This window comes from Patella vulgata, chromosome 3 (assembly GCF_932274485.2).
Source record: "Patella vulgata chromosome 3, xgPatVulg1.2, whole genome shotgun sequence".
NCBI classification, from domain to species: Eukaryota; Metazoa; Mollusca; class Gastropoda; family Patellidae; genus Patella; species Patella vulgata.
The window spans coordinates 18,414,369-18,441,277 of record NC_065881.2 but is presented as its reverse complement, the minus strand read 5'-3'; the positions used below and the strand labels follow the sequence as shown (position 1 = coordinate 18,441,277).

The following is a 26,909-nucleotide window of genomic DNA, read 5'->3' as shown; positions in this document are numbered from 1 at the left end:
AAGTATTCACTGGTGTCTACTGGTAATTTCTTAGCCGTGGTTTTCTTTATTTAGTTTGAGTCATGTTTCTATGAATAGTCTGTGTCTACAGTTGTATGCCGTCTATGACTTAAAAAGATTTTATTTCGCAAAATTCAAATATATTTTTCATATATATAACCACTGACTTACAAAAACCCATTGCTATTTAATATTTTTTTTTAAAAAATCTTACCTTCCTGAGGTAAATAGTAAACCATTTACACCTCCAAATGTAGACAGGGCTACAAATATTGGTATAATGTATCTTAATGAAGAATGGATTCTCTCTCCAAATGTCTGCAATATTAAATTAGCATACAAAAATGGGGGTGATTTTTTAATGTTATTAATCTAACAAATTTATAATCTAAATTTAATCTACTTTTATAACCACCATGACCATAATATAAGCATTTATTTAAAGGACAATATTGGTGCCAGTCATTATCATATATGTGATAGAGCTGGTTAAACACATTTCAAATATAATTTTAACACAGAGATCATTGCTACGATAGCTGAGTAATACAGGTTTCCTGAATCGGAAGTGACGAACGCCAAAGGAAAACACAAGTCATCCCTCTATATAACTGACTGATGTGACGAGTGATAACAGATACATGGCCAAATTTCTGCTCACTTATAATTCCTTCGAATTATATTGTCCTTTAATAAACCCAGACTAGTAATTGTCTCCCCCTTATTTCATGATAAATAGCTGATTGCTATATGTTGGTCACTTTGTGGTTATAAAAATTAAGATCAGAATGCTAAAAAATGTTATAATAGGCCATGGAAATGTCATTGAAGACAACAGGGAGAAAATTACCAGTCTTAAGTCCTAAACCATACAAATGAGTTATCTCTCTTTAATCTCCATAACAACATTAAAAGACCTCTTATATGTCAATTAAGCCTGGAAATAAAGCAACTGTCACAGATAATGTCAGGCACAACTCAGACTTTCTCAAGTACAAATCCTCCTGGTGCCTGTCATAACGGGCGGCACAGATTATATGAGTATTTTTAACATATTTCCGGCACAAAGTTAAGAATCTTCAGTATTTTAATTCAACGGTGACTGAAATCACTATGATTATAAAAACTAAAGAATTCCTAAGAGAACTTTGAAGTAACCCTGAAGAAATTTGAATAATATACATACCACGGCTACAGCATTAGAAGCAATCATGGCGGAGGGTGAAACAACACTAAAGTAAGCTATATTAGCCATTACATATACTATAGTTACAATAGGTATAGAAATATAGATAGCACGTGGCAAATTCCTGAAAATATAAACCGTACAAAATTATTATCAGTGTAAAATCTAAAAGGAAAGGAATGAAATGGAATCGAAAGGAATGAAATGGAATGAAATCTAATGGAATGGAATGGAATGGAATGGAAAGAAATGGAATTCAATGGTTTGGTATGGTATGGTATGGAAAGGAAAGGAATGGAATGGAAATGAAAGGAATGGAATGGAATGGAATGGAATGGAATGGAATGGAATGGAATGGAAAGGAATGGAATGGGATGGAATGGAAAGGACAGGAATCAAAGGGAATCGAATAAAAAGGAATGGAATCAAAAGGAATAAACTGGAATGGAATGGAATTTAAAGGAATCAAATGGAATTGAAAAGAATCAAATGGAATGGAATGGAATGGAATGGAATGGAATGGAAAGGAATCGAATCGAATCGAATCGAATCAAATTGAAAGGAATGGAATGGAGTTTCTTCTCGGCCCATGTCATGATTTGATGTCGGGACATTCTAGCCGAGAGTCTAGTGCTTTGACCTACTAGGCAACTTTTCAGCCCTGCAGGAGCTACCCCCGACGATTGGGAACCAGACTTGAAAAATCTAATCCTGGGCTACAAACTCAGCACATTCTAGCTATTTTGATTTCCAATTGTCAGATTGTCTTTAACATGCTACAAATGATATAAACAACACCGTCATTTTCTAACCATCTAAAGAACTATATATGTATCCTTGCCAAGACCTCCATCCGGCATTGCTGAAAAGGGGAAATGAAGCTGGAAATCAAGTGGAACATTCTTAGACAACATCAGAACTGGCCCTGGGACCTCCTGATTAGTAGCCAGTGCCATACTCACTTAGCCTATGAAGTTGAGAGATCATTCTTAGACAATACCAGAACTGCGTCCAGGACCTTCTGATTAGTGAGCATGAGTCTTACTCACTAAGCTCATGAAGTTAACAGATCGGGTGATACAGCAAAAAAGATTTTTGTTAAAAAGACTGCATATTACAATTACATACACAAGCATTTCCACCTACATGTACCCTTTCTTTAAATTTTGACAGTCAAGAGTTCTTTAACTTATATGACAATGTGTACGGGGGTCGACTCAATTTCTCTGGTGCCATTCTCTGACAAGTGAAAATTTGAGTGGTTGAATCAAGGATTTTATGGCTCACCTTTCCCTATCCTGTGAAAGGTTCAGATAAAGGCAGTATATTATGGACACACTGCCCACAAAAATGATGTTTGTAAAAGTTTTTAAAACTTACACATATGGATTAATCAATTCTTCTGTCACAAAATTCAAAAAATTCCTGTAAAAGATAAGGATATAAATCTAGTTATATTAAAGATAAAGAAATATATATATAGTTGTCTTAAAAAAAAAAGGTTGCGAGGCAATGAAACACATGTCCATGGCATCTAAATCGTTCGAGGGGTCAACAAGGGATGTCGCATATTTAATCTTTTGAAAGTAACGGAGGGAATTTACAAGACAATTTCGTACAGATCAGATTATAATTTTCGTCCTTTGAGGATTCACAAGGTGCTACAAACTGAAACAAGGGCCTTAACTCTGCAAGTAATATACAAAAATTGTTGAAATTCATCAGCGTTTTTTCGTTTTACTAATTTAAATAATGCATATAAATTTCATACAAATCGGATGATGACTTTTGTCGTTGGAGCGTTTACTATGTTCAACACATTAAAACAAGGGTCATAACTCTAGAAGAAATTGATGAAAACTTTTGTAGTTAGATTATTCACAAGGATCGACAATGTGAAACAAGGGCCATAACTCTAGCAGCAATTAACAGAAATTTCTGAAATTCAATAGACATCTTCATTTCACTAATTTAAATAATGCATATATAAATTTTATACAGATCATATAACTTTTGTCATTAGAGCATTCAAGTGAAACAAGGGCCATAACTCTAGACATAATTAATGGAAATTGCTGAAATTCAATAGGATTCTTTGTTTCACTAATGTAAATAATGCACTTAAATTTCACACAGATCAAATGATAACTTGTCGTTAAGAGTGTTTATAGGGTTTAACAAAGTGAAACAAGAGCCATAACTCTACACATATATCTAGTTATATAAAATATAAGGATATATATCTAGTTATATTAAATATAAGTATATATATCTAGTTATATTAAAGATAAGGATATAATTATATTAAAATATGTATCTAGTTATATTATAAAAAGATAAGCATATATATATCTAGTTGCATTGACGATAAGGATATATATCTAGTTGTATTGAAGATAGGGATATCTAGTTGGTATGAAATATAAAGATATATATCTAGTAATTACATAAGTGCTATAAAAGGCAATGGATCATTTTAGTTATATTACGATGTACTAAAATCTTGTTACATAAGCACTATAAAAAATATATCTCTAATCATAAAAAGTATATGTACTGAAGTCTTACCAGCCTGCATAAGCAAATAATCCTGAATAAAAAGCCAGCGATATACTGCCTACATTCGTTGATGTACCTTGAAAAGCATCTTGAAAATATTCAGTTTCACCTGTAAACAAACGACAGTTCATTTAGATAATATTATTGTCTGTAGTTTTAGAAAGTTTCTTCAGCCAGGTCCAGAGACAGTAGATTGGGCATCACTTTATCTATTTTTTTATTTTTTTTAATCATGTGAATTTGATGCTGGAGATGCCTAAAATGGGATCCACATAAGGAAACGGATAAACGTTTCCACACAGGATTAACCCATATCATTCATTAAAATATATCCGGGATGCAGATATAGCTAAAGTTTTGAACATAGAAATTCAAAATATTTTAAACTTTTCTCAATCACTGAAGATACAAAGAGATTCTTACTTCAGTTAAAGGGAGATAATTTGTATTATCTTTTTAACTTACCTTGTGCTATTTTAACTAATCCAGCTATAATAATGAAGACAAGCGCAAATAATTTGGCTAGTGTAAAAAAATCTTGAACTCTGGTAGCTAACTTGACACTTGCCACGTTGATAAATGTTAACAATGCTGGAAAAAAAGAACAGATCAATTTATATAAAGGAATGTTTCACTAAAACAATTTAGAGAAATCTTTATTTTTAGAGAAACCCTTATTATACACAAGAGGAGCCATTGTCAGCGATTAGGACATTGGCTCGCTAACCTGGAGGTCCCAATGTTCAATCAAAAGGATTCTTCTTTGCACTAATTTGAATAAAGCACATAAATTCCAAACAAATCAGATGATTACTTTCATTAGAGCTCACAAGATTCTGCAAAATGATCAAGGGTAATAACACCAGAAGTCACAATTAGAAATCATTGAAATCCATAGGCTTCTTTTGTTAATAAAATATATAAATTTGAAAAAAAAAATGAGTTGATAAATGTCAATCTGTTTCACAGAAAATTACGAGTAGTAATATCTCTGTCAAAGATGGCTGCCTTAACACGTGCCGTAACAGCACGCAGGGTTAATCATTGGTTGAATGGCGCGTGCATTGTTTACATAAGACGTTACTGCTTCGGGCGGAATTCTGCCTTTTAGTCATTTTAATACCCATTTACACTAAATAGGAAATAATTTTTACCTACAAATAAGTCCAACACCTTTATTTATTTTTCCAATACATAAAAAAATGTTTTAGAATTTAATTTGTCGCAGGAAAAAAGTTAATATTTCTGGCTCATTAAGTCGCATCAATGCCATCCTTATCAGTGATTGTAGCGGCCTAGCGAAAATTAACTGCTGATCGATCAGTGTTGATAAATGTAGTCTGTAGAGTGTTGATAAGATGAGGCCAATTTTCACGTGGGTGTATAAAAAACCTGACTTTCAGTTACACCCACTCTTTAATACAAGAAAAAATATCCTAAAATGACAAATGCCTATGAAAGCTTGATCTTGGTATATTATTCTATTTAAGACATGTAATTCTTCTATTTGTGACTCAGTTCACTATCTTTCTTATTATACATTCATTACATTAGCATAGACAATCAATGAGACTTTACTCGGTTAAACATGGAATATTCATCCCATCAAATCAAAGACAACTTCCATCACAAATGGTTCAACTAGACAGATATGATGTTATCTGGTAATTGTGTGAGCGGCATACATATTACATCAGACAATTACCCCCTCTGTCAAATCTTAGACAACTCAACCCATCGTCATTACATCGTAAAAGTTCCATTTATCATTACTTGCTTTATATAAATAAGAACTTGAACTAAAAAGATTAAATAACAACATTTTGAATAACAGAGGAAAGTTTGGACACTTCCGGTCATAAACCGAAAAAGATGTCAAATCTACGAAAAAACCTTGTAGAGTTTTGGTTTTTAATGAACGATTTGACATTTCCTAGTGATAAATGGAAGAAAATGCCAAATCTGTTATATAACCCAGAGCTTTGCTTTCATCTTGATATTATTTTTTTGTTCAAGTAGCCTACAGCTTTAGGTTTGTCCTGATTTTTGGATAATATTATAGCACCCTGTGCATTGCTTCTATTATCTCTTTCACACATGTGATGGTGTTGATTATCATACAGATTATCAGATAGAAAATAGTTGGATGCCTTCATATATACAAGAGGAATAACACTACAGCTTAGTAAGATGATATATGACATTAACACTTAGGCACTTGCTACATGTACATGTACAAATGTAAATACTGACTACCCATGTTCCTTGAATAAAAATAAGAAAAAAGTGACATAGTTCATACCATTATAACTATTTGAATCTGCTGTTCCTTAGATCTCCTTAAAAGGCTTGAGGGGGGATCACGTGGCTAAGTGGGTAGGACGCTAGCTCGCTAGCCTGGAGGTCGGGTGTTCGATCCCTGCATTGGCGGAGAAAGTTCATCCAGATTTTCCAGCGTGGTTCCCCCTTGTCAGTGATGCAGGACAGAGGGCCTGAAAAGGACAGCTGTCTAGTCGTTCGGATGGGACAAAAAACCGAGGTCCCGTGTACAAATTGACGTGCACGTAAAAGATCCCTTGGCAGTTGAAATTCGATACAAGAGTAGGTCATAGTGCCGCTGTCCGGGCAAAATTTCCCTCATAGCACACTGTATGGCGTATGCCCATCTTCATTAGCCCAGTTCGGAGCAGAACAGTAGGACGTTAAACCCCATTTCATTTCATTTTCATTTCTCTCTCTGTATTGTATGAAAATATACTAGTTTTTGGGAGTACCATAGTTATTCATGTGACTGTGGTTTGGGAGTGGTCTAGGAGCCCTAGTTAAGGAGTGGTCCATGTGCTAAAGGATCAAATTCATACATGCTGTTTTGTCCGTATCCACACGTATCTAACTTAAGTAACATTCAATTACATTATTATCACTCATGTTTTTGACAACTGATGTTATCTTGTAAGATTTATCATTATGAAAGATTTATTATTACTATTATGAGATCTTACGTGTTTGATCCCAGTGTTGGCTAAGAAAGTTTCTACGGATCAGAGTCTAGTTATTCAAATGTGATGAAAAACCAAGCCCCAGTTTCACAAAACATTTTGGGTTTTTTTTTTATAAACAATATTTTTATTCAGGATGTCTGAATGGGATTGGGGAACAGGCCGGCTTAGCCTATGTAAAACCCCTCTCCCTTAAGTTAAGAATTTACTCAAAATTGTTTGCCTTATTTTAACTAAAAATATAGCCCTTTGTACAACTTTTGTTGTTTTCATGTATCAAATACATCAATAAGAAACTATGTGCAAAGTTTTGTGTTTCGGGATCAAAGATATTTCTTATAAACAGTTATTGAAAGTTGAGTAAATTCTTAAGTCTGAAAATGCTTTGTGAAACTGGGGCCAGAGCTCTCCTGTAGAAATTGGCATGCACAAAAAAGGATCCTTGGCAGTTGGAGTTTAACAAAGAGAAGGTTGTAGGCAAATTTTCCCTTACATGCATGGTGCATGCCCATCTTCATTAAAGTAGGCCCTTAAAGCCCATTTCATTTACCTTAACATCCACACTCCTGCCAACACATGTAGCTGGTTTACATGCTTTGAAGTAATGGTCATGCATGCCTTGAGTCATTGAAGATTGAGAATAAACAAATGTTATCATTATTTCTGGTATTGCAGTTTGGCACTCCTATGTTAAACAGACCGTAATTATCTAAAGCCTTATATTAACAAGTACTTAATCAATTTTTTCTGATTATACCTAAAAAGAGTTATTGGAGAAGTTGAATAATTCCTTGGACTAGATGAACTTACATTAATATATTGTTTTTTGGCGTGGAAAAAATGTATTTATACAACAGTTTGAAGTTAAGCTAATGAGATTCTAAAAGACTTTCTTATCTCTCATCTAGATAGCAGCCCAAGGCAGAAAACATCAAAATAAAAGCATCATGACGATTTTTGCCAGAAAAACATGCTACTGAGTGCTCTAAAAAAACCAACACACACTTTGCACACATCAAAATAAAACCATCATGAGGATTTTTGCCAGAAAAACATGGTATTGAGTGCTCTAAAAAAATACATTTTACACACATGAATGCCAAAGTTTTTACGTCACATCACTTATAGCTTACTGTTAAATATATTGGTAGATTATTGGTACATATACTCGTAATGGTAACTGTAATATAATACGTTACTTAAAGATACATTCCCACAAAAGTATTTAACAGGTAGCTATTTCCAATAAAAGTACAGTAGATTTGGTATTTAATGAAAATAGAGACCCAATCTTAAAAGAAAACTACTCAATTTACTAAAAATAAAAAACACCCATGGGGAACCCACAGGAGAAAAATGTAAGGGTGTCTTTAACTGGCAGTCTGTCTTCTCAAGTGACATATTGATCTAATGGAGAGAGAGAGAGAGAAATGGGGTTTAATGTCCTCTCAACACAAACTAGTTCATTTCAGAACTAACAAATGGTTCAATTTCATTTCAATAATTCGCTTGCTCATAGGGGTCTTTAGCAGTGGGAGGAAACCGGAGGACCCGGAGAAAAGCCATGAGGTTTGGCAGGCGACCCTACTTCTTGTCACGTACAACCGGGGAATCGAAACAACGACAGACTCAATGATTCAGCGCGCACGTGCTAACCATTCGACCATCCAACCCCCCTTTGATCTAATGGCTAACGGTTGCGAGAACATTGAGAGCATTAAACATCTAGTAGAATCTGTGATTAAAGAAGTTGGCAGAGGATAATCCAAGAAAATATTCTAGCTTTATTGTAAATGAACAGCGACTAACATCAAAGACAAGTTAAACTGGATTCTCCCTTAATCAAGTCATGTGGCAAACAAGGTGGCTTAAAATAGATTCTTGTGGCATTAAGTAATTTTGAAAGTTAAATAAGTTTGAATGTGTTTTTAGCCTGAGAATATCATCAAATCACACAGTTTGTACGCTGGAAGGCATCTTTAAAATACATATATCTTCTTATAATAAAAAACATCTTCTCAATAGCTTACTGTTTCTATTTTTGTTAATCACCCTATGTGCTTTCCATTTTTTTAAACGAGTACTGGTATTACAAATATGAAAAACAATACATCAAAGGTAATGAGGTTTAACATCAACAAGACAAGAATCATGTTTACTTAAAGATGCATTATGTAAGAGTTAAATCTGACTATGCAGATCTTTCAAATGACCTCAAATGTTATTTAAATGATTTAGATGACAAGCCCATGCAATCAACACTATAGACCATCCGATGGATTTGGTATTCAACAGATTTATTAAACACTATTCGCAGTTAATAATAGATAATCGAGACTTTGTTTATTATCATAGCAATGGTAGCAATGACAATCAAGACTACACTGTTTTTCAAACAGCCAAAACTCAGCTCAGAATGAAGTAATTTGACTGAAATGTTCAACATATTCCTTTTTCATTATCTTTCTCTTTTAACTATAACTTCAAGAACTCTCAGCTCTTGGTCTAATATTACATAATGCATCTTTAAAGAGTTTGGAGCCATGATGGCAAAGTGTGTAAGACGCTGGCACAAATAGTACGGTGCTGGCTTACTAACCAGACCCTGCAACCTGCTCCACTGACGCTGAGATTGAAGGACCACTTAATCATTGTATGCACCTTCAAATGACAAATTATAACCATTATAACATATTCTGTTTCACCCAATTCTATATACAACAATACGTTAATACGCAAGGACTATTTTTCACACTTTTTCTGATCTTGTAGCAGTCAATATTTTTAGGAATAGGTAGTATCTCGTTGACTCTGTGTAGCTATTACCAGTCTCTACTATAGTGACATAGTCAGTAACAATATAACTGCTGTTCCTTTATATGTGTCAGTTCCTGATTCTTCAAATCTTTGTTACAGATCAACTGTAGCAAACATCTCTATGTTAAAATTATATTTAACCAGTTCTATTACAAATGTAAAATCAATGCATACAGCAATGTCCTTTAAGTCTCCATTTTTATGGTCCACGATTTTCACAATTTTATTTCATGATTTTGGTAAGATTATTCGAATTATATAGACAAAAACAAACGCAGATCAGAATATCATTCTATTTATAATCTTATCAAACCCTATTTTCTTTAGCCAAAATCACTGACCCTAAAAACCAATCTTTCCATATTTCCTAAGCCCTTTTAACTCGGTGTTAGAGTGATTTTCTATAATCAAAAGTCAATTCCGTTCACCATAATTATTGTGTAGTTTAATGTCCTGCTCAAAATAATGAGATTATTTATCCTGGAATTAGATCTACAATTTATACCAAATATCGTGGTTACATCCTGCTGTAATAACTATTATACTAGCACTCTCTAAAGTTCAAACAGTTATCAAAAGTACTTTGATCTTTTTCTAAGGTCATACAACAAAATTACTGGTAAATAATTTCATATTTGAATAAGCTGCTTAGCACATGGTAGGACTAGAAATAAAATAAAATCTGGTTTAATATCCTACTTTTTTGCAAAATTACTTTGATCTATTTTTTAAGGTCATACTACAAAATTACTAGTAATATATTGTCTTCAAATTAATGACGACAGGCATACACCATACAAAGTGCTATGAGGGAAAATTTGGCTATGGCCTACTGTTATAGCGAATTCCAACTGTCAACAGCTCCTGGTGAAAAATAAGGTGGCAGTATGTAAAAAAAATTATATGAAATAAAATTAAATTCAGTAGGGAACAGGAATTTAAGATACTATCAAAATACATGTACATATTGTTTAGTTATATTGTTTCATAATTTAATTTTTCAAATTAAAGAAGCTAAATCTCTATTCTTTGGCACCTAGAAAGGGCCACAAATGGGTCGTAACGTGTAATATGAATGTATATAAACTTATTTACATTCAATCCTTTCTGTTTTTACTCTAATTCTAATCAGTTATGTTCGCAAAATAAGCAAAGAGTCCAATCTATGCCGTTTGGTTATTCTAGTCTACACCTGTAATATTCTCTTGTGGCATATGTTTAGCCCTGTTCATTGAGTCGCTTCATTTTCATTTTTTCTTAAATATTGGATATCAGAAGCACATCTTTTCACGATGAGATAAACACATCATTGTTGATTTAAACTGACAAATAAATCGTGTTTACAATGTCAAAGACTGTGGATGATACTGAGTTTAGACTTGCCTCCTTTAAGATGGCCAATGTTAGGATTTGTGAAAGATTTATGTGAATGAAAAGTAACGACATATGTGTCCGAAGTCCTAATGCATTGAAACTATCGGCACATCTATATATTTGCTTGATAAATCCTAGTTAAAACTATAGAAAGGTGTAACTCAAAATACTTCATATACTCCATACGATATCTCTATGTGGGTATGTCATTCAAGATGTTTTCAATAAGAATCTAACCCGTCTACACAAAAACCTGTAAACAATCTTTGTTTTTATTCAACAGAAACTTGATATGACAAGAAATTAAAGGCACAGCAAGCAATAGTCAAAACAATGTACTATTTTAATGAAAAGACTATTGTTATTATGTAAACAAAGTTAACAGACCTGCTTGTACGAAAAAGATGGCTGATTACAGAGATTATTTATCTAAGACTGTAAATCAACAGACTCCCAATTTTAAGTCACCATGACTTTAGTCAGCATTGATCAATCTGAATAATTTTTGCACCAAATTGTTTTTCAATCAAAAGCTTTTCCTAGAATGTTGGAGCTTTAATGTGTCATCAAATTAACATGAACTAATGACATAAATGTACAATGCGACATGCATTACAACATGATATGTGTTATGGTTGAAATTTTGTCCTTCAATTTCCAATTGCAGTGCCTTGGCTCATTTATCCTATTCGAAAAACTAGATGTTTTTCCATTGCTATGTCAGCCATTTGTACGGTGTACCACTGACAATGGGGAAACCAGATGAACTTTCTCGACAAACATTGGGTTATTCGCCAAGTCACCGTAGCTCCTTAAATGAATGGTTTCTTGTAATTTAAACATGTAAATAGTAATAATGCAACCAATTCAAGATATTCTGGTGATGAAATATAAAAAACACAACACAATTTATATAGAAACCAATTACTGCTTTATACACATACAGCACAATGTGTTAAAAGATGAATTATGTAAGATTTAGTTAAAGAGATGACAGTTCTCGCTATAATTGTTAAAACATAGATAATGAAAGGGGAATATATTGAAAATTTCAGTTGAATTACTTCATTCTCAAGACTGGATTATCCTTTTTTTAATTAAATTATTATCTGCCAATCGTTTTTAAATCCGTTGAAAATCAAAATCATCCGATGGACTAGAGAGTTAATTATGGGTTTGGCATGTGAATAATTGTGTAATTAATAATCTATATAACATTTCTGACCCCCAAAAGATCTGCAATACCTCCTTACATAATACATCTTTAAATCATTCCACTCTCTTTTGATGTATGAGCAGAATTCAAAAAAGCCAGAAATTACTTGAATTTTTCAGGAATGTCGGTCATTGTGTTTCCTTCATATAAATTCAAGCTAGAGGTCACTATATCTATTTTTAATTTATCAGAACCATTAAAATGTCACGATGTCAATCTTTTGATGTTGGTGACCACAAACATTATCAAAGATTTATTCTAGGGCAATCGAAAACTTGACGATAAGGTAGAAACTCCAATCTCTTATCAGAAAATCAGAATAATTTTTAGATAAGGCTGGTTTTCTTGAGTTATTACAAAACTGCTGACGTCAGTTTTGGTAGAGAAATGTAAACAGGCCCGGAAATAACAGCATTGTACACGTGTAACTAACAAAATGTCAGACACTAATAATGAGTTAGTGGGCCTACCTGATATTTTGAACTTTATGAGAGAGAGAGGGAGAGAGAGAGAGAGAGAGAGAGAGAATTGGGTCCTTCCGAGACTAACATATCATTCAATTTTATTTCAGTAATTCTCTTGCACATAGGGGTCTTTATCAGTGGGAGGAAACTGGAGGACCCGGAGAAAACCCATGTGGTTAGACAGGCGATCCTACTAATTAATTGTCACGTACAAGTGAGAATCAAAACCAAGCCACTTGACTCAATGACAGACCTTATGATCTAAAGTGCACACGTTAAACCATTTGGCCACAAAACCTCGCCACACTATGGCAAGTACCAGTAGATCTGTACCTGACAAAGACAGAGTTTGTTCCTGACATTGTCTGTGCTATTTGCCTTATTTTCATTGAGTTAACTGGTGTGGTATCGAATCCCCGGTTGTACGTGACAAGTGACAAGGAGTAGGGTCGCCTGTCCAACCTCGTGGGTTTTCTCCGGGTCCTCCCACTGCTAAAGACCCCTATGCGCAAGCGAATTATTGAAATAAAATTAAACCATACATTTGAGTCCCAAAATGACCTAGTTTGTGTCGAGTGGACGTTAAACCTCATTTCTCTCTCTCTCTCCATTATTTTCACTCTTGATTACCTGGCTTAAGTTGTGCCCAACATGTATCAATGATATCTGGCAACACCGAAAATGAAATGAAATGGGCTTTAATGTCCTATGTGTCTGAACCAAGTGGGTTAATGAAGATGGTCCCCTGAAAAGGGGGAACCACACTGAAAAGCTCTGAGGAACTTTCTCAGCAAACAACAGGATCACAACCGGATCACTGTGGCCAAAAAGTTTGAAGAACAGAAAACATCTTAAATCATCTTAATAGTCTCCTGCTTTCTTCAATAGGCTCGAGACAATAAAAATTCTATTGTGTATACATGTATATAATCTAGGCAATTATAATCACATAAAACTGTGATGGAAAGATCTTCAGAAGTGGAGAGACAACAAAAATTATATAGTACAGTATGTATGTAGTGTAGACAATACCTAGATAAGTCAATTCAGGCTATTGTAATCACATAAAAGGTACAAGATTTTTATTTATTTTATCTCCATGGTCTGACGAGGATTGTTTCATAAAATGTACTAAAGGTATGTTTTTGATCACCAGACCATATCGTATACTAGAAGCATATATTATAATGAATGTGCCAGAATTTATCAGGGGGTTTGGGATGGCCTTGTGGACTAGAGTATCATGCTTCAAGCTCTAGCTGGATGTGGTTTAGAAATGGTGCCACCTTCGTCTCAACCTTGTGGGTTTACTCCGGGTACTCTGGTTTCCTCCCTTAGGAAAGACTGCTGTGCATGCACTGAGCATAGTAAAATAAGACAACTTGTCTGCGAAAAAGAAGAAGAAGAACTTGTAATATCCACGACTAAACAACAGTCTAAGAGACCATCGCAATCTTTTGACACTTGCATGCAAACGAATAAACTACCAAACTGGGTGTGTTGGTTGAACAACACAGTGGATGGATAAAGATAAATTAAATGTTGAATTATGAATGAAAATATGTCATTCGTTTGGACACAAGGGTTGAAATTCGGCGACTTTCCCTAAATGGAATCACATACATGTACATGTTTTGACCATGCACAGTATTTAATTTTAAAAGTTTGTTGATAAAAGTTTATGAAATCATCTCATTAAGCAGTCGACATACAACATTTGTACTATACGTTATTAGAATGGCTTGAACAACTCGAAGATCATTGTACAACTTCCAGATTTATGATTTAATTCAAACTCTTAAACATACATTATGTAAGAGCTAAATCTGCCTATTGCACGTCTTTTTTAGGCCTGAAATGTTATATAAACTATTAATTAGACATTTATTAACAAAACAAGACCAGATTTTAGAATGGTTCGCCATTTAAAAATTTAATTTAAAAATTGGAAAGCCAGGCTAAGTCTCGAATATACCAGTGCTTTGATTACCACAATGCACACATCTTGTCAAAACTACAAACAGTGATAACTTGGGTCAGAATAAAGTAATTTAAATGAAATTTTCAATATTTTCATTTTGCATTATCTATTTTCGAACTATTATAGCAAGAATGGTCAGCTCTTTAACTAAATCTTAACTAATGTATCTTTAACCCATGGTTTTAGACCCATTTTCGTCTATTTTAGGGGTCCAAAAAATAGAGCAATATGCTCTTTAATAAATTTATGTTAAAGTAATCTTATTTAATATCTAAAATTATCAAATAATGACTGACAGTTGCCATAAATTATATAACCTATTCAAGTGGTATCAATAATAATTGTTTGGCTGGGAAACAATTACTGTTTTACAGATGTTAACTGTACTGTGTCATAAAATTCTCATAATAAAACTACTGTATAACCCCAAATTGGTTAATATAGGCTACATATGGCTCTAATTGTTCTATTATTTAACAATACAGGTCATATTTTATATTGTTCATCTACATTTTTTCATGATTAGTGTCAAGAGTATAATGTGGAGGAATGTTTGCTATGAAAATGGATCACCCATCTCTCATATACATGTGTATATTATATCCATTATCCAGTCATGACCGATTTTAACCCTTTAATGCTTAGACCGCCCGAAACCGAAACCGTCCTAAATTTCACATATCTGGACTAGTCTAATGAACAGTAATTTCAGACTGTTTCGGTATGTCCATCGTTGTACCTGCAATATATATATCACATTTCTCTCATTTTCTTCAAGGAATCGGGTTACTCAATATATACATGTACCATGTGATAAAGTGTAAACATTGATGTGGCCCATCAGTGGTGTGGCCAGAGTTTGTGTCACACAGGGAGTTATTTGTATTGCACCTCCCTCCCCCTACCCTCCCGGGAAAAAAGACACAACTCAAATCAAACATATACTACCATACTTAAAATTTCAAACAAAAAGTCGTAGTTTTGCAGAAAAATAAAACTGGGTTAGGCTGAACTTAGGCATCTTGTATTACTATTATATACATTCCTTTATCCTGGAAATAGACATTACCAGGCACATGTTCCGACTTTGTCAGATACATATAGGCCTTACATGGTGCCTGTCATTTTGTCCAGTATATATTTGTATTTTATCAGTGTTTTTAATGATATTTATAATAAATGTCCGACACAAAGGTCAAAATGTCAGGTAATATTTCATTAATAGTGTCTGACATTTTGTCAGGTACAACTAGAGCCATTATAATTCCAGGTCTGTAAAACATGCTATGTAAAACCCAACTTTAGCCTACTTTTTTTGTCAAATAAAAAAGAAATGCAGTCTATCTACATGTAAATCAATATACTGTATCATTATTTCTCTTATATTTTGTTAATCTACTTCAGCTGTTACCTCACGACCTCTAGTGGAACTATTTTGTCATAGCTTGTCACAGTATAACGAGAGAAGCTGTAATTCACCTGTTTAAAAGCAAACACACCTACAAATTGGCCTTCACTTTGGTAATATTTTTTGGACAATGACAAATAGGTTTGGTGTTCACTGAGAAAGTTTCCCAGATTTTTCCAGTGTATTCTCCCTTGTCAGCAGTGCAGGTCAGAGGCCAGATAGGACAAAAATCTAAGGTCCCATATTGTCAGATATGTAAAAGAACCCTTGACAGAATCTGATGAAGTGATGGCAGCACTGTGCAAGGTCCATGGCTGTCTTTTTATGGTGAGTGACAACAATAGATGTTCTTTAAAACACACTCCTAAAGTCATGCAAAACTGAAGAAAAAAATTATGTTTAATATCCTACTGTTCTGCTCCGACAGGGCTAATAAAGAGGGGCATACACCATACAGAGTGCTATATATGAGGGCAATTTTGCCTTGACAGTGACGCTACAGTCTACTCTTATATCGAATTCCAACTGCCATGGGTTCTTTTACATGAACACCTTGATTTTTTGTCCCATCAGAACGACTATACATTGTCTCTGGACATGTGGGCCCTCTGACAAGGTGGAACCACGTCTGAAAATTCTGATGAACTTTCCATTCAGGACTAAGATATGGATACAATTTTATTTCAATTATTTGTTTTCTCATCGTGGTAGAATACCAGACGACTCAGAAAAAACATGAGGTTGTCACATCCAAGCTTGGGAGCAGAACCATATCACTTGACTCAATGACAGACCTTATGATCTAAATTGGAAGCAATTTGAACCCTGAGTGAGCATAGGTACTACTAATAGATGGCTTACATCCACTCTCACTCAGGGTGATATAAGTAGACAAAATATATATGTCTCTTCAACCAATTATTTATTGTGCTTGGCTTGGATTAACATCTTGACAGATGCTATCTACTGTTTACGGTATGGTATCGGTATCGTGGTTTGCTTTTCTACACACAAATACAAGCACTTGTAACACAACAAATTTGTTTGACACTTAAAAGTTGTGACATTTTGTTTAGAAACAGTTGAATCTTGTTTACCTCAAGCACAGAGTTTATTAAGTACAAATACTATGTTTTTCAGAAAGAATAAATATATTTCTTTACCAATTACCATCCAAACTAGACTACAACAGATTTCTTTATCAAGTATACCGCACAAAACAACACTTCAAACATTTACTTGAATTGCATTACAAATATCCTGAAAACCTTGTAATTTGTGAGGTGGGTGACATAGCATACCTATTACCACAGGTAAAACTAATTAATTTCACTGCCTAGTCAAAATCAATAAAGTGCTAATATAAGTACCTTCTGAACTGAACATATTAAGAACTTAGCTGCTGTTTACATACTGGAGTAGACTTCTTATAGTATAGTACTGATTTTTTTGATTTTTTTCATTGACTGGACCAAGGGTGCCGAAATTAAATCTTCAGCAGAAATTTGTACAACGATTGACATCTCAAACAAGTCATAACAACATTCAAAAAGCTGATGATTCAAATCAATAAAAAAAAAATACTATATTCCTTAAAGATATATTGTCCCGAAAGTATTTGAAACATTGATATGGTATCTTATTAACAGTACCGTAATTTAAAATTTCAATCATAAATATTTTCATTAAGATATCAACATTTCAAGAGGTTTTTTTTATTTCTTATCTAAGAAGGACAGATTTCTATGAGATTCGTTTTCCATGTAGATTTCATCGATTTAAAACCTTGACATCAGTCAGTCATTTAATCCCACCAATCAATGTGTAAACTGAACTACAAATCTCACTTGATTACGTCATCATTGATTGTAAAACATCAGATAAGAATAGACCATGATGCAATTACAAACAAACAAATGTTTACGACCTTCGTAAAAATCTAAGTTGTTATGCGACAAAAATGTCAAAAAAACATCAAAGAAAAACAGATCTGATGAAAACCCATCTTAAATCAAAAACTCTTTAATTATTTTGCAACTTTAATGTTTTGTCATAAATGTTAGTCAAATGACTTTACAGGCAATAAAAAAAGGCATGCCAATCATTACTGAAGGATATTACTGAAGGACCAACAGGGTGATAATAAATAACAGGTGTTGAACCAATTAATAGGCAACAGTACAGATTTAGAGAATGAGAAATATGTACTTGTTAAGAGAAAATGGTGGCTTTAATTCCCAGAAGATCATTTGATGGATAACTTGTACATTGTTTTAACATGAGGTATTTATAATTAGAACCAGTTTTAACAATAAACATTTCATTAATATAACAAAGATTTCTATTGGTTCTGACACGTCACAACCCTGAACTGTGTCATGGCAACAGTAATAAGCTACCAGTACATGTATTTAGAAAGTAAAAATGTACGTTCTCTAGTGTCAATTAGTTTTAGTGATAATTAAGCCATACCTAACAGAGATAATTAGTTTCATCAAAGCAAACAGGAGTGGAATTGATTGAGGATTATAGTACCAGGCCCTGTTTCACAATATTTTAACTAAAGATAATATCTAAATTTTAGTAGACACTTCAATTTTGATTGGCTTAGCACTAAAATCAATCTAATATTATCCAATCAAATTACTAAAATTTGGATTTTATCTTATTTAAAATTTCGTGAAACAGGCCCCAGATTCGTAACAAAGCTGCTTCTTTCAACCAATTTTTTGTTTAGAATTCACTAAGTGAGTAGTTTCCCCCTTCCAGATGGACGACCTGTGAAGGACAATCACCTAGTTGTTTGGATGGGATAAAAAAAAAACATGGCTAACTCGTGAAATGAAATGAAAACAGGCAGAAGCATTTCCACCTAGCTACTCTTCCATTTCCAACTGTCAAGGATTCTTTTACGTGCATGCCAATCTGTACACGGAATCTCTGGCGTGTTTTTTTTAACCCATCCAAACAAATACATATAAATGCTCTTCTTTGCCAGACCATCTTTCCTGCACCACTGACAAGTGTAAAGTCCACACCAGAAAATCCTGAGATACTTTTTCGGTCGACACATGGATTGAACCCAGGGCGCTAGAAGTTCAAGTAGTGAGCCACAGACTTACTCACTGAACCAACGTGGCTCCCAATCTTACACAGGTTATACAGTTTGTGACATGATTCTATTATTCCTTTTTATGCATTTCCAAACAAGTGTGAAAAAGATGAAACAAATCTTAATCAACTACCAAATTCTAAATGTCTTTCAAATTTTATACTATTTTCCACACTGTACAATCTGTGCTCGTCTCAAAAAAATTAAATAGATTTTTTTTTTCTTGAAAATGAATTGTACTTACTGATACATAAGGCAGCAAGTAATCGAATGGCATTTTCTGGTGGATCACACGTACTGAAGAATGGTTGTAGAAAATAGTATGCAAATGTTAGAGCTACTATTGCTTGAGCTGTAGGTCGAATAATGATCAAATTTACCTGAAAAAAAATAATTTAATTTTACCTTATTGTACCAGGACTAAAATAAAAACATGGTCTTTAATTGCTCTGATTTAATAGGCTTATATACTATTCAAAAAAAGTAGGGGATATTTGATTTTTAAGTGTTATTAAAGTCACCTAATGAAACTGACGAAGAAACAAATGACAAAATGAAATGAAGTTCACATTCATCGATTTATTCCAAATGATCGTTAGACTAAGTAAGGCACAGACTGACCATTATAAGGGTAAAATGATACCCGGGGTCAAACAGCAAAGTTACCACAGCATCACAACCAAGTCAGTAACGGGTAAATCCTCCTCTGTTTGCCAGACAAGCATTGATCCGACGTAGCATACTCCTAATGAGACGTCTAAGGTCATTTTGGTCCAGATTGTCCCATTCCTGTTGCAACGCAGCAGCAAGTTCTTGGACATTGGCAGGACGTTGTTGACGTTGACGTAACCTCTGTCCAAGCATGTCCCAGACATGCTCGATGGGGGAGAGGTTGGGACTCAGTGCTGGCCAAGGTAATGTGGTGATGTTCTGTTGTTGGAGGTAACCTGTAACGCTCCTGGCCCTGTGACATCTTGCGTTGTCATCCTGGAAGATGAAACGGCGGCCATGACGTCGTGCGAACGGCACAACATGGACTGCCAAGATGTTGTCCCGGTAGTACTGGCCTGTAACACGCCCTGCAACAACATGTAAAGCCGTTCTTCCAGCAACAGTGATGCCTCCCCACACCATAACAGAACCACCCCCAAATCGATAATGTCGGATGACGTTAACGTCTTGGAAGCGCTCGTTTCGACGACGCCACACCCTCCTACGTCTGTCCAAAAAATCAACAGTGAACCTTGACTCATCTGAAAACATCACATTGCTCCAGCGTCGATTATCCCAGTGTTGACGATCCCTACACCAACGACGTCTTGCCTGAATGTGATGATCTCTCAAACAAGGGATCACGCGAGGACGTCGGGCGCGAAGGTGACCCCTATGCAGTCGATTCCGAATCGTCTGGCCACTCACTCTCACACCAGTGTCTGTTTGAAGACGAGCGCTGATCTGATTTGCTGTGATGACACGATTTCTCAAGGCCAAGGTACGGATAAATCGATCCTGGGCTTGAGTTGTCGCCCTTGGTCGACCTGAGCGTGGTCTGTCCTGTACAGATTGTGTATCACGGTATCTGGACCATAGCCTGCTTATGACAGACTGAGAAACATTCATCGTCCGCGCCACAACCACCTGTGTTGTGCCGATCTGTAGCATGCCAAGGGCACGTAACCTTTCATTTTGGGTAAGCCGACGCATATCAAAATTTGTTTTCTGGTCACTAAAACAATTAAACTGATGTTTCCACCCTGGAATTCAATGCCACAATGACTGTAACATTCAAAGTCAGAGTCGTGCAAATCTTGGGTTGGACCCCCATGATGATCCCAAGCATCACCTGCATTCCATGCGGTAGCTATTGGTGCGTTTGGGCGTCACATGTAACTGGAAATGTTTCTTCTGTTAGGTTCTATAGTGACTTTTTTCGTAGTCATTTGCATATTTTAGTATTATGCCCCCAAAATCAAATATCCCCTACTTTTTTTGAATAGTATATATTCATCTCATGACAGGGCCTAAAATAACGTGCCTAGGAGCACGAACGTGTTTCGAAATGAAAAATCTGTGCTTCGGAAATAAGAAAACCGTGCTCTGAACAAAATGGTGTAGTGCTCTGAAAAAAGTGTATGGTAGCGCTGACCCACTGAAGAGACTTAAAAAGACAATAATCAGATTTTTTTATTATTTTGTACCCTTGTTACTGATAGGATTTTAGTTCTAATGTTGATGTGATGATAGAATTTAAATTATGATTTAAATATTATCGTAACAAAAGTGGTGTGTTGTCTTCCTAGTGTCGAGTTTTCATGCGAAAAAAAGATGTGCATAGCCAAATAAACTCCAATGTAAACTGCGTCAGAATAGTCCACAGATGCCATTTGTCAGTTCTGAATTTTCGGACACAGAATCCGTGCTACGAGAATTTAACTTTATTTTAGGGCCTGTCTCATGAATATTTATTTAAACAATATTTTATTCAATTAATTTTACAAAATTTATATAATAAATACAGGATACGATAACAAGCTTTATCAGCTTATATAATATCGTTTCCTTAAACAAATATAGACACTGTGCATACATATCAATTGTGAATGGCCCACAGACGGACGGACGGACAGACAGAGAGAGAGGGAGAGAGAGAGAGAGAGGGGGGGGGGTAACTAACCACTTGACACAAACTAGGTCATTTCGGGTCTAACACATGGTCAGGGTCTTCAGCGGTGGGAAGAACCCGAGGACCCAGAGAAAATATACAAGGTTAAACAGGCTCAATAAAAATTATTAATACTTTGATTTCTACTGGTTGCATCATACAGCTGTTCAATATCAAGATCAAGGCATTGAATTGAGTTGATGGGACAAGCTCTAAACTACAGAATTAAATTCTTGTTTTGGTGTCTTAAAAGAAACTCAGCTTGTTTACTAAATTTAGGTTTAGTTTACTGTGTTGACCGCGAAAAACAAAATTGGTTTTATCTTAAGACTGGCTTTATCTATATCAGATGTAAAAATTCAATAATCTTTTTTTTTTTTGACCCAATTCAAAAACGTATAGTCATTTTAAGTGACTTACAATTAAGTATTATATCGGTATTTGCTATGGAACATTTCAAACAGGATTGATTTTTTTCAGAGTTTGCTCAATAAACATTATTAACACTTCGATTTCTACTGGTTGCATCATACACCTGTTCAATATCAAGACGATCCTAGAGTTTATTCTTTTTAGTTGTTAATACTCCGTATTTTTATGGCGACATAAAATACTTGCTTGAGTAAACAATCATCCAGACCCTGGATTAAACAAGTGCAAAGTAATCATTGACAATTGACAAGTTGCATCACTTTACAACAAATAACAAAATACCTGTACTGCAATCAACAAATACGAAAGCATGCTACACGAGTACAATGAATGCAGGTCCTTGCAACCTTGGGTAAATTAGTATAAATTAATGGGAAGATAGGTTGCCAGGCAATGAAACAAACTCTCTCATTAAAGGCTCAATGACTATGGCGCTGGCTCAATAATCCAGAGGTCCTGGTTTCAAGCCAAGTGTTCAGTTCATTGCTCAGGAATTTTTAGTCTATTTTCTGCTTGTCAGTGAAACAGGACGGAGGGTCTGACAAGGAAAAAAAATGCATCTAATCATTCGAATGTTATGAAAATTCAAGGGCCACCTTGAAGGTCTGGAAGGAAGAAAAGTAGGACGTTATTTAACCGCATTTCATTTTATTTCACAATCTATGTCGACTAAGCTTCAAAAAAAGATCATTATCAACACATTGAAAGACATATATTTACATGTAAATCAAACATTTTAAGTGGATGTCACCATATTAAATTACGTTTTGTTGAGAGTGAAAACCAATTTGCATGTTGTAGTCTTTCATTAAACAATTATGGTAATACTTAGCCCACACCAATTAAAACATTTGTTCTTCCGGAGCATCTATTGAAATTGGGCTTCTTTTTTCTTGAGGAGGGGAAATCAATTTAAAAAGAAAAAGGACTTGTTTGTTCTTCTGAAAGGTATTTAGTTTTGCATTTTTTATCATCCAAGTTTTAAAATAAACAGAAAGACAAACGTTGACAGGACTCTAGTGGCTACTTATATATCAAGACCATGAATAAGTAAAAAAACTAGCCAACAATGAGGCATCTTCAATAGAAGGCTTGATCTCGCTTTAAAGTTACATTTTCATATTTTCTAAGAAAGTCAAAACGTAATTATTTCCATGTCTTTTGCTCAATAGGTTGTCAACTCACTATTATACGATCATAGGTTATCTTTCTCACACTTAAAAATCTTCACGCCGGAAATAATAACACAATTACCTCCCTTGTTTTCCTATTCTCCACCATGGAATAGCTATCTTCAAACGTTGGAATTTGAAGTTGAAAATGATATTTTTGCCAATTTCTCAACTGGCAATAGTGAATTTTAGGATTAATAGGATTATTCTTTAACATGGTAGGACTGTTTATAGATAGCATCTATTTTAGGGCTTTATTTTAATATATTTTAAAAATATAACTTAAAAATATGAAATTGTAACTTTAACTACGTACATCTTATCAAGGCCTTCATGTAATACATGTACCCTGCATAATGCGGCACTAATTCCGATTGGGTACAAGCCTAACTTGTGAGCCTATCAGATTCCTCGATCGTCGCGAATACCAAGTCTCGCGCTTTCAAGCTAAAATGTTTACATGTTATAATCGAGTTGCAAAGTTCAAGGTTCATTCAATGTCAAGGTTTCAGTGGAGGTCGCGATGTCACAACCTCTGATTGGACACTACTGCTCACATGTCTGTAGATAACATAGCTATAAGTTCGGGAATTGTAAAGTAAACAAGCAACGGCCAGATGTTGTGAAACTCGCAGTCGTTGCTTCAGGAACATGACAGTGAGGCTGATGTCCTCTGTCACAATCCCAAATAAATAAATTACACGATATTAATTAATTGCACATTTATCTTTTTGAAAAGTATTTGGTCTAAGCAGAAATGTTTATGATCAAACTCAGTCAGGGTTTTGAAGTACCTGGTAGTCAAACTATACACTAAGTTTCATCATTCTCCATCAGTTAGAATCAAAGTTATCTTGTCACAAAGCATCAACCAATGAAATAGCTTAGCTCTGCTTAGCTTTAGCGGAAAATATTAATCATTGAACTTAGTCAAGACTTATTCACCTAATGAACATCTACACCAAGTTTAAACATTCTACCTCAATTAAAAGCAAAGTTGTTAGTTCCAAAGTTTTGACCAATCAAATTGCTTATTACCACTAATCCTAAGCAGAAAATTCTCATCATCGAACTTAGTCAAGGTATTCACCTAATAAACATCTACACCAAGTTTGAACATTCTAGCTCAATTAGTAAGAGATAAATTGTGTTCCAAAAGTGTGAAGGACAGACAGGTGGGGGGCAGATAATGAAAGAGTTTATTGATTACTAAAGTAAGCCTAGGGTTGGGTTTGGTAGAGTTAGGGTAAGCTTATGAAGATAAGCTAGGGGTTACGGTAAGGGTTAGTATTCATAAAGACAGTGTTTACCAGGTAATCTTTATTTGTAAATATTGTGGTTACATGGTAACCTTTATTGGTGAACACTTTGGTAACATGGTAATCTCTCTTCATAAACATTGTGGTTACGAATACCACTTTCGGAAATTAGTTTGATTTGGCCTAACTGTGCAACTGTTCAAATATTTGATAAATAAAAAACTATGAATGAGATTAGCCAAACGTCTACTAATATTCAAAACAATTGTCTCATAGAATTATTTCCAACCGGAATAATTTATTAGCATAACATGCCTCTTTAAATTAACAAGCTGCGTTGGGTTTTTTTGACTACATTATTTACACACTAGACAGAATTCTGCTTTTGAAAACACATAACGTGACTTCACATTTATTCCTTAATTCTCAAGTGTTATTCATGTTTATCAGTAAACTTTTCACAGCTAACTGATCATTATTTAGTAAATATTGATTTAAAATTTGGGCTCTTCTCTAATAAAAAAAAAGAGACACATCCTATGCATTGATATTGTTAAAGGACAATGTTGGTGTTAGCCATTATTACATATGTGATAGAACTAGTTAAACACATTCCAATTATATTTTTAACACACAGATCATTGCTACAGTAGATGCTTAACAAAGATTTGAAGAAATGGGAAGTGACACAAACCAATCTGGTTAAAACACAGATCCTATTTCGTTTCATTTTTATAGTTCAAAATTTCGTTTTACTTGTCTTTACTACACATGGATCTGGAAGAGTTGTTATTTAACCTCGTGTTCTGAATGGTGCCCCGGGATAAGCCAATGAAACGGTCTGTCAAGGCGAGCTTTAAGCGTGTTTTGCACGGAACTGTGGGTAATCCACTAGTAACATCAATGCTGATTGGTTACTCAAATGTCTGACAACATAGGGTCATAAGTCAGTCTTTTGACCCCTGACGTGACCTATCGCTATAACTTGTCAGATCTTCATGTAATGTAGGCCATCGAATGTATAAAAAAACGAAACGAAATATAGATCTGTATTTTAATCAGATTGTGACACAAACGAAAGGAAAACTCGAGTTATCCTTATATATAACTGACTGAAGTAACAAGCGATAACATACACGGTCAATATTCAGCTCACTGTTAATTTCTTTGAAGACGAAAATTTGTTATATGAGGCTTTGTGATGATATCTGTTCGAAACTAATAATTAATAAAAAGAATTGACTGTCAGGAGACAAGAGAAAGCAAGAAAAACAGAAAAAGTCTGTACATTCTACTTAATAAAAACATTGTAATGCACAGACTTTTTCTATTTTTCTTTTTCTCTTATCAAGTGACAGTCAATTCTTTTTATGAATTGTCAGGGTTAGCATTTTTAGAAGAGCAATCTTTGACTTTTGCAAATTAAGGACAGCTTTTTTTCAGCTAGGGGGTTGCATGACCGATGTGTTGAGTGGACGTTATACCCTATTTCTCTCTCTCTTTTCAGCTCTCTCTGAACAGCTAATTATATATATATAGAGAGAAATGAGGTTTAACATTCAGAACACAAAATAGGTCAATATTAATTCAATAATTTGTTGCGCGTAAGGGGTCTTTAGCAGTGGGAGGAAACCCAAGGACACACATAAAACCTACTCCTGGTCACGTAAGCAGGGAATCAAAACCATGCTGCTTGACTCAAGGAAAGATTTTATGATTTCATCACACGCCCATGTTAAATCTTAAACTCTGTGTATCAATCTAAAGTCAATCAGATGATAAAGTGATCAAGGACCATAACTCTGGTAGTAATTATCGGCAATCGTTGAAAATCTATAAGCTTCTTCATCTCATGACCTTAAATATTGTGTATAAATCTAAAGTCAATCAGATATGCTTCTTCGTCTCATGACGATAAACACTGTGTATAAATCTAAAGTCAATCAGATATGCTTCTTCGTCTCATGACGATAAACACTGTGTATAAATCTAAAGTCAATCGGTTATTAACTTTAGCCTCTAGAGGATCCACAAGCAATTGTGGATGCCAGACGGGGACGACGCAATATACAACCAAATTTCAATGTGGGCATATATAAAACAGGATGACCGCAGCATATCCTAGTGTACATCGCAAGATTTATCTCAGTATGATGAAAGTTTTTCTGAGCGATAGAAAGATCCGATCCGATATGGTTTTATATTGCTTTAAATTCTCAATCAGTTGTTAGCTAAAGATAGCTAAAATGAAGTTAATCTTAGTTACAG

General features: G+C 34.6%; 1 protein-coding gene across 2 annotated transcripts in view; it reads right to left on the bottom strand.

Annotated features, from left to right (window-relative positions):
* Positions 1-26,909, bottom strand: part of LOC126815174 (Y+L amino acid transporter 2) — a 37,608-nt gene that overhangs the window by 8,033 nt on the left and 2,666 nt on the right. Inside the window, exons 3-8 of one of the 2 annotated variants that reach the window (XM_050540732.2) lie at positions 19,361-19,496; positions 4,211-4,336; positions 3,755-3,854; positions 2,567-2,611; positions 1,187-1,310; positions 215-318 (exon numbers count right to left, since the gene is read on the bottom strand). In XM_050540732.2, coding sequence (XP_050396689.1) covers positions 215-318; positions 1,187-1,310; positions 2,567-2,611; positions 3,755-3,854; positions 4,211-4,336; positions 19,361-19,496 — 635 coding nt within the window. Of the gene's footprint in view, positions 1-214; positions 319-1,186; positions 1,311-2,566; positions 2,612-3,750; positions 3,855-4,210; positions 4,337-19,360; positions 19,497-26,909 lie in introns of those variants that run through there. The other variant, XM_056099668.1, reaches the window with a different exon arrangement.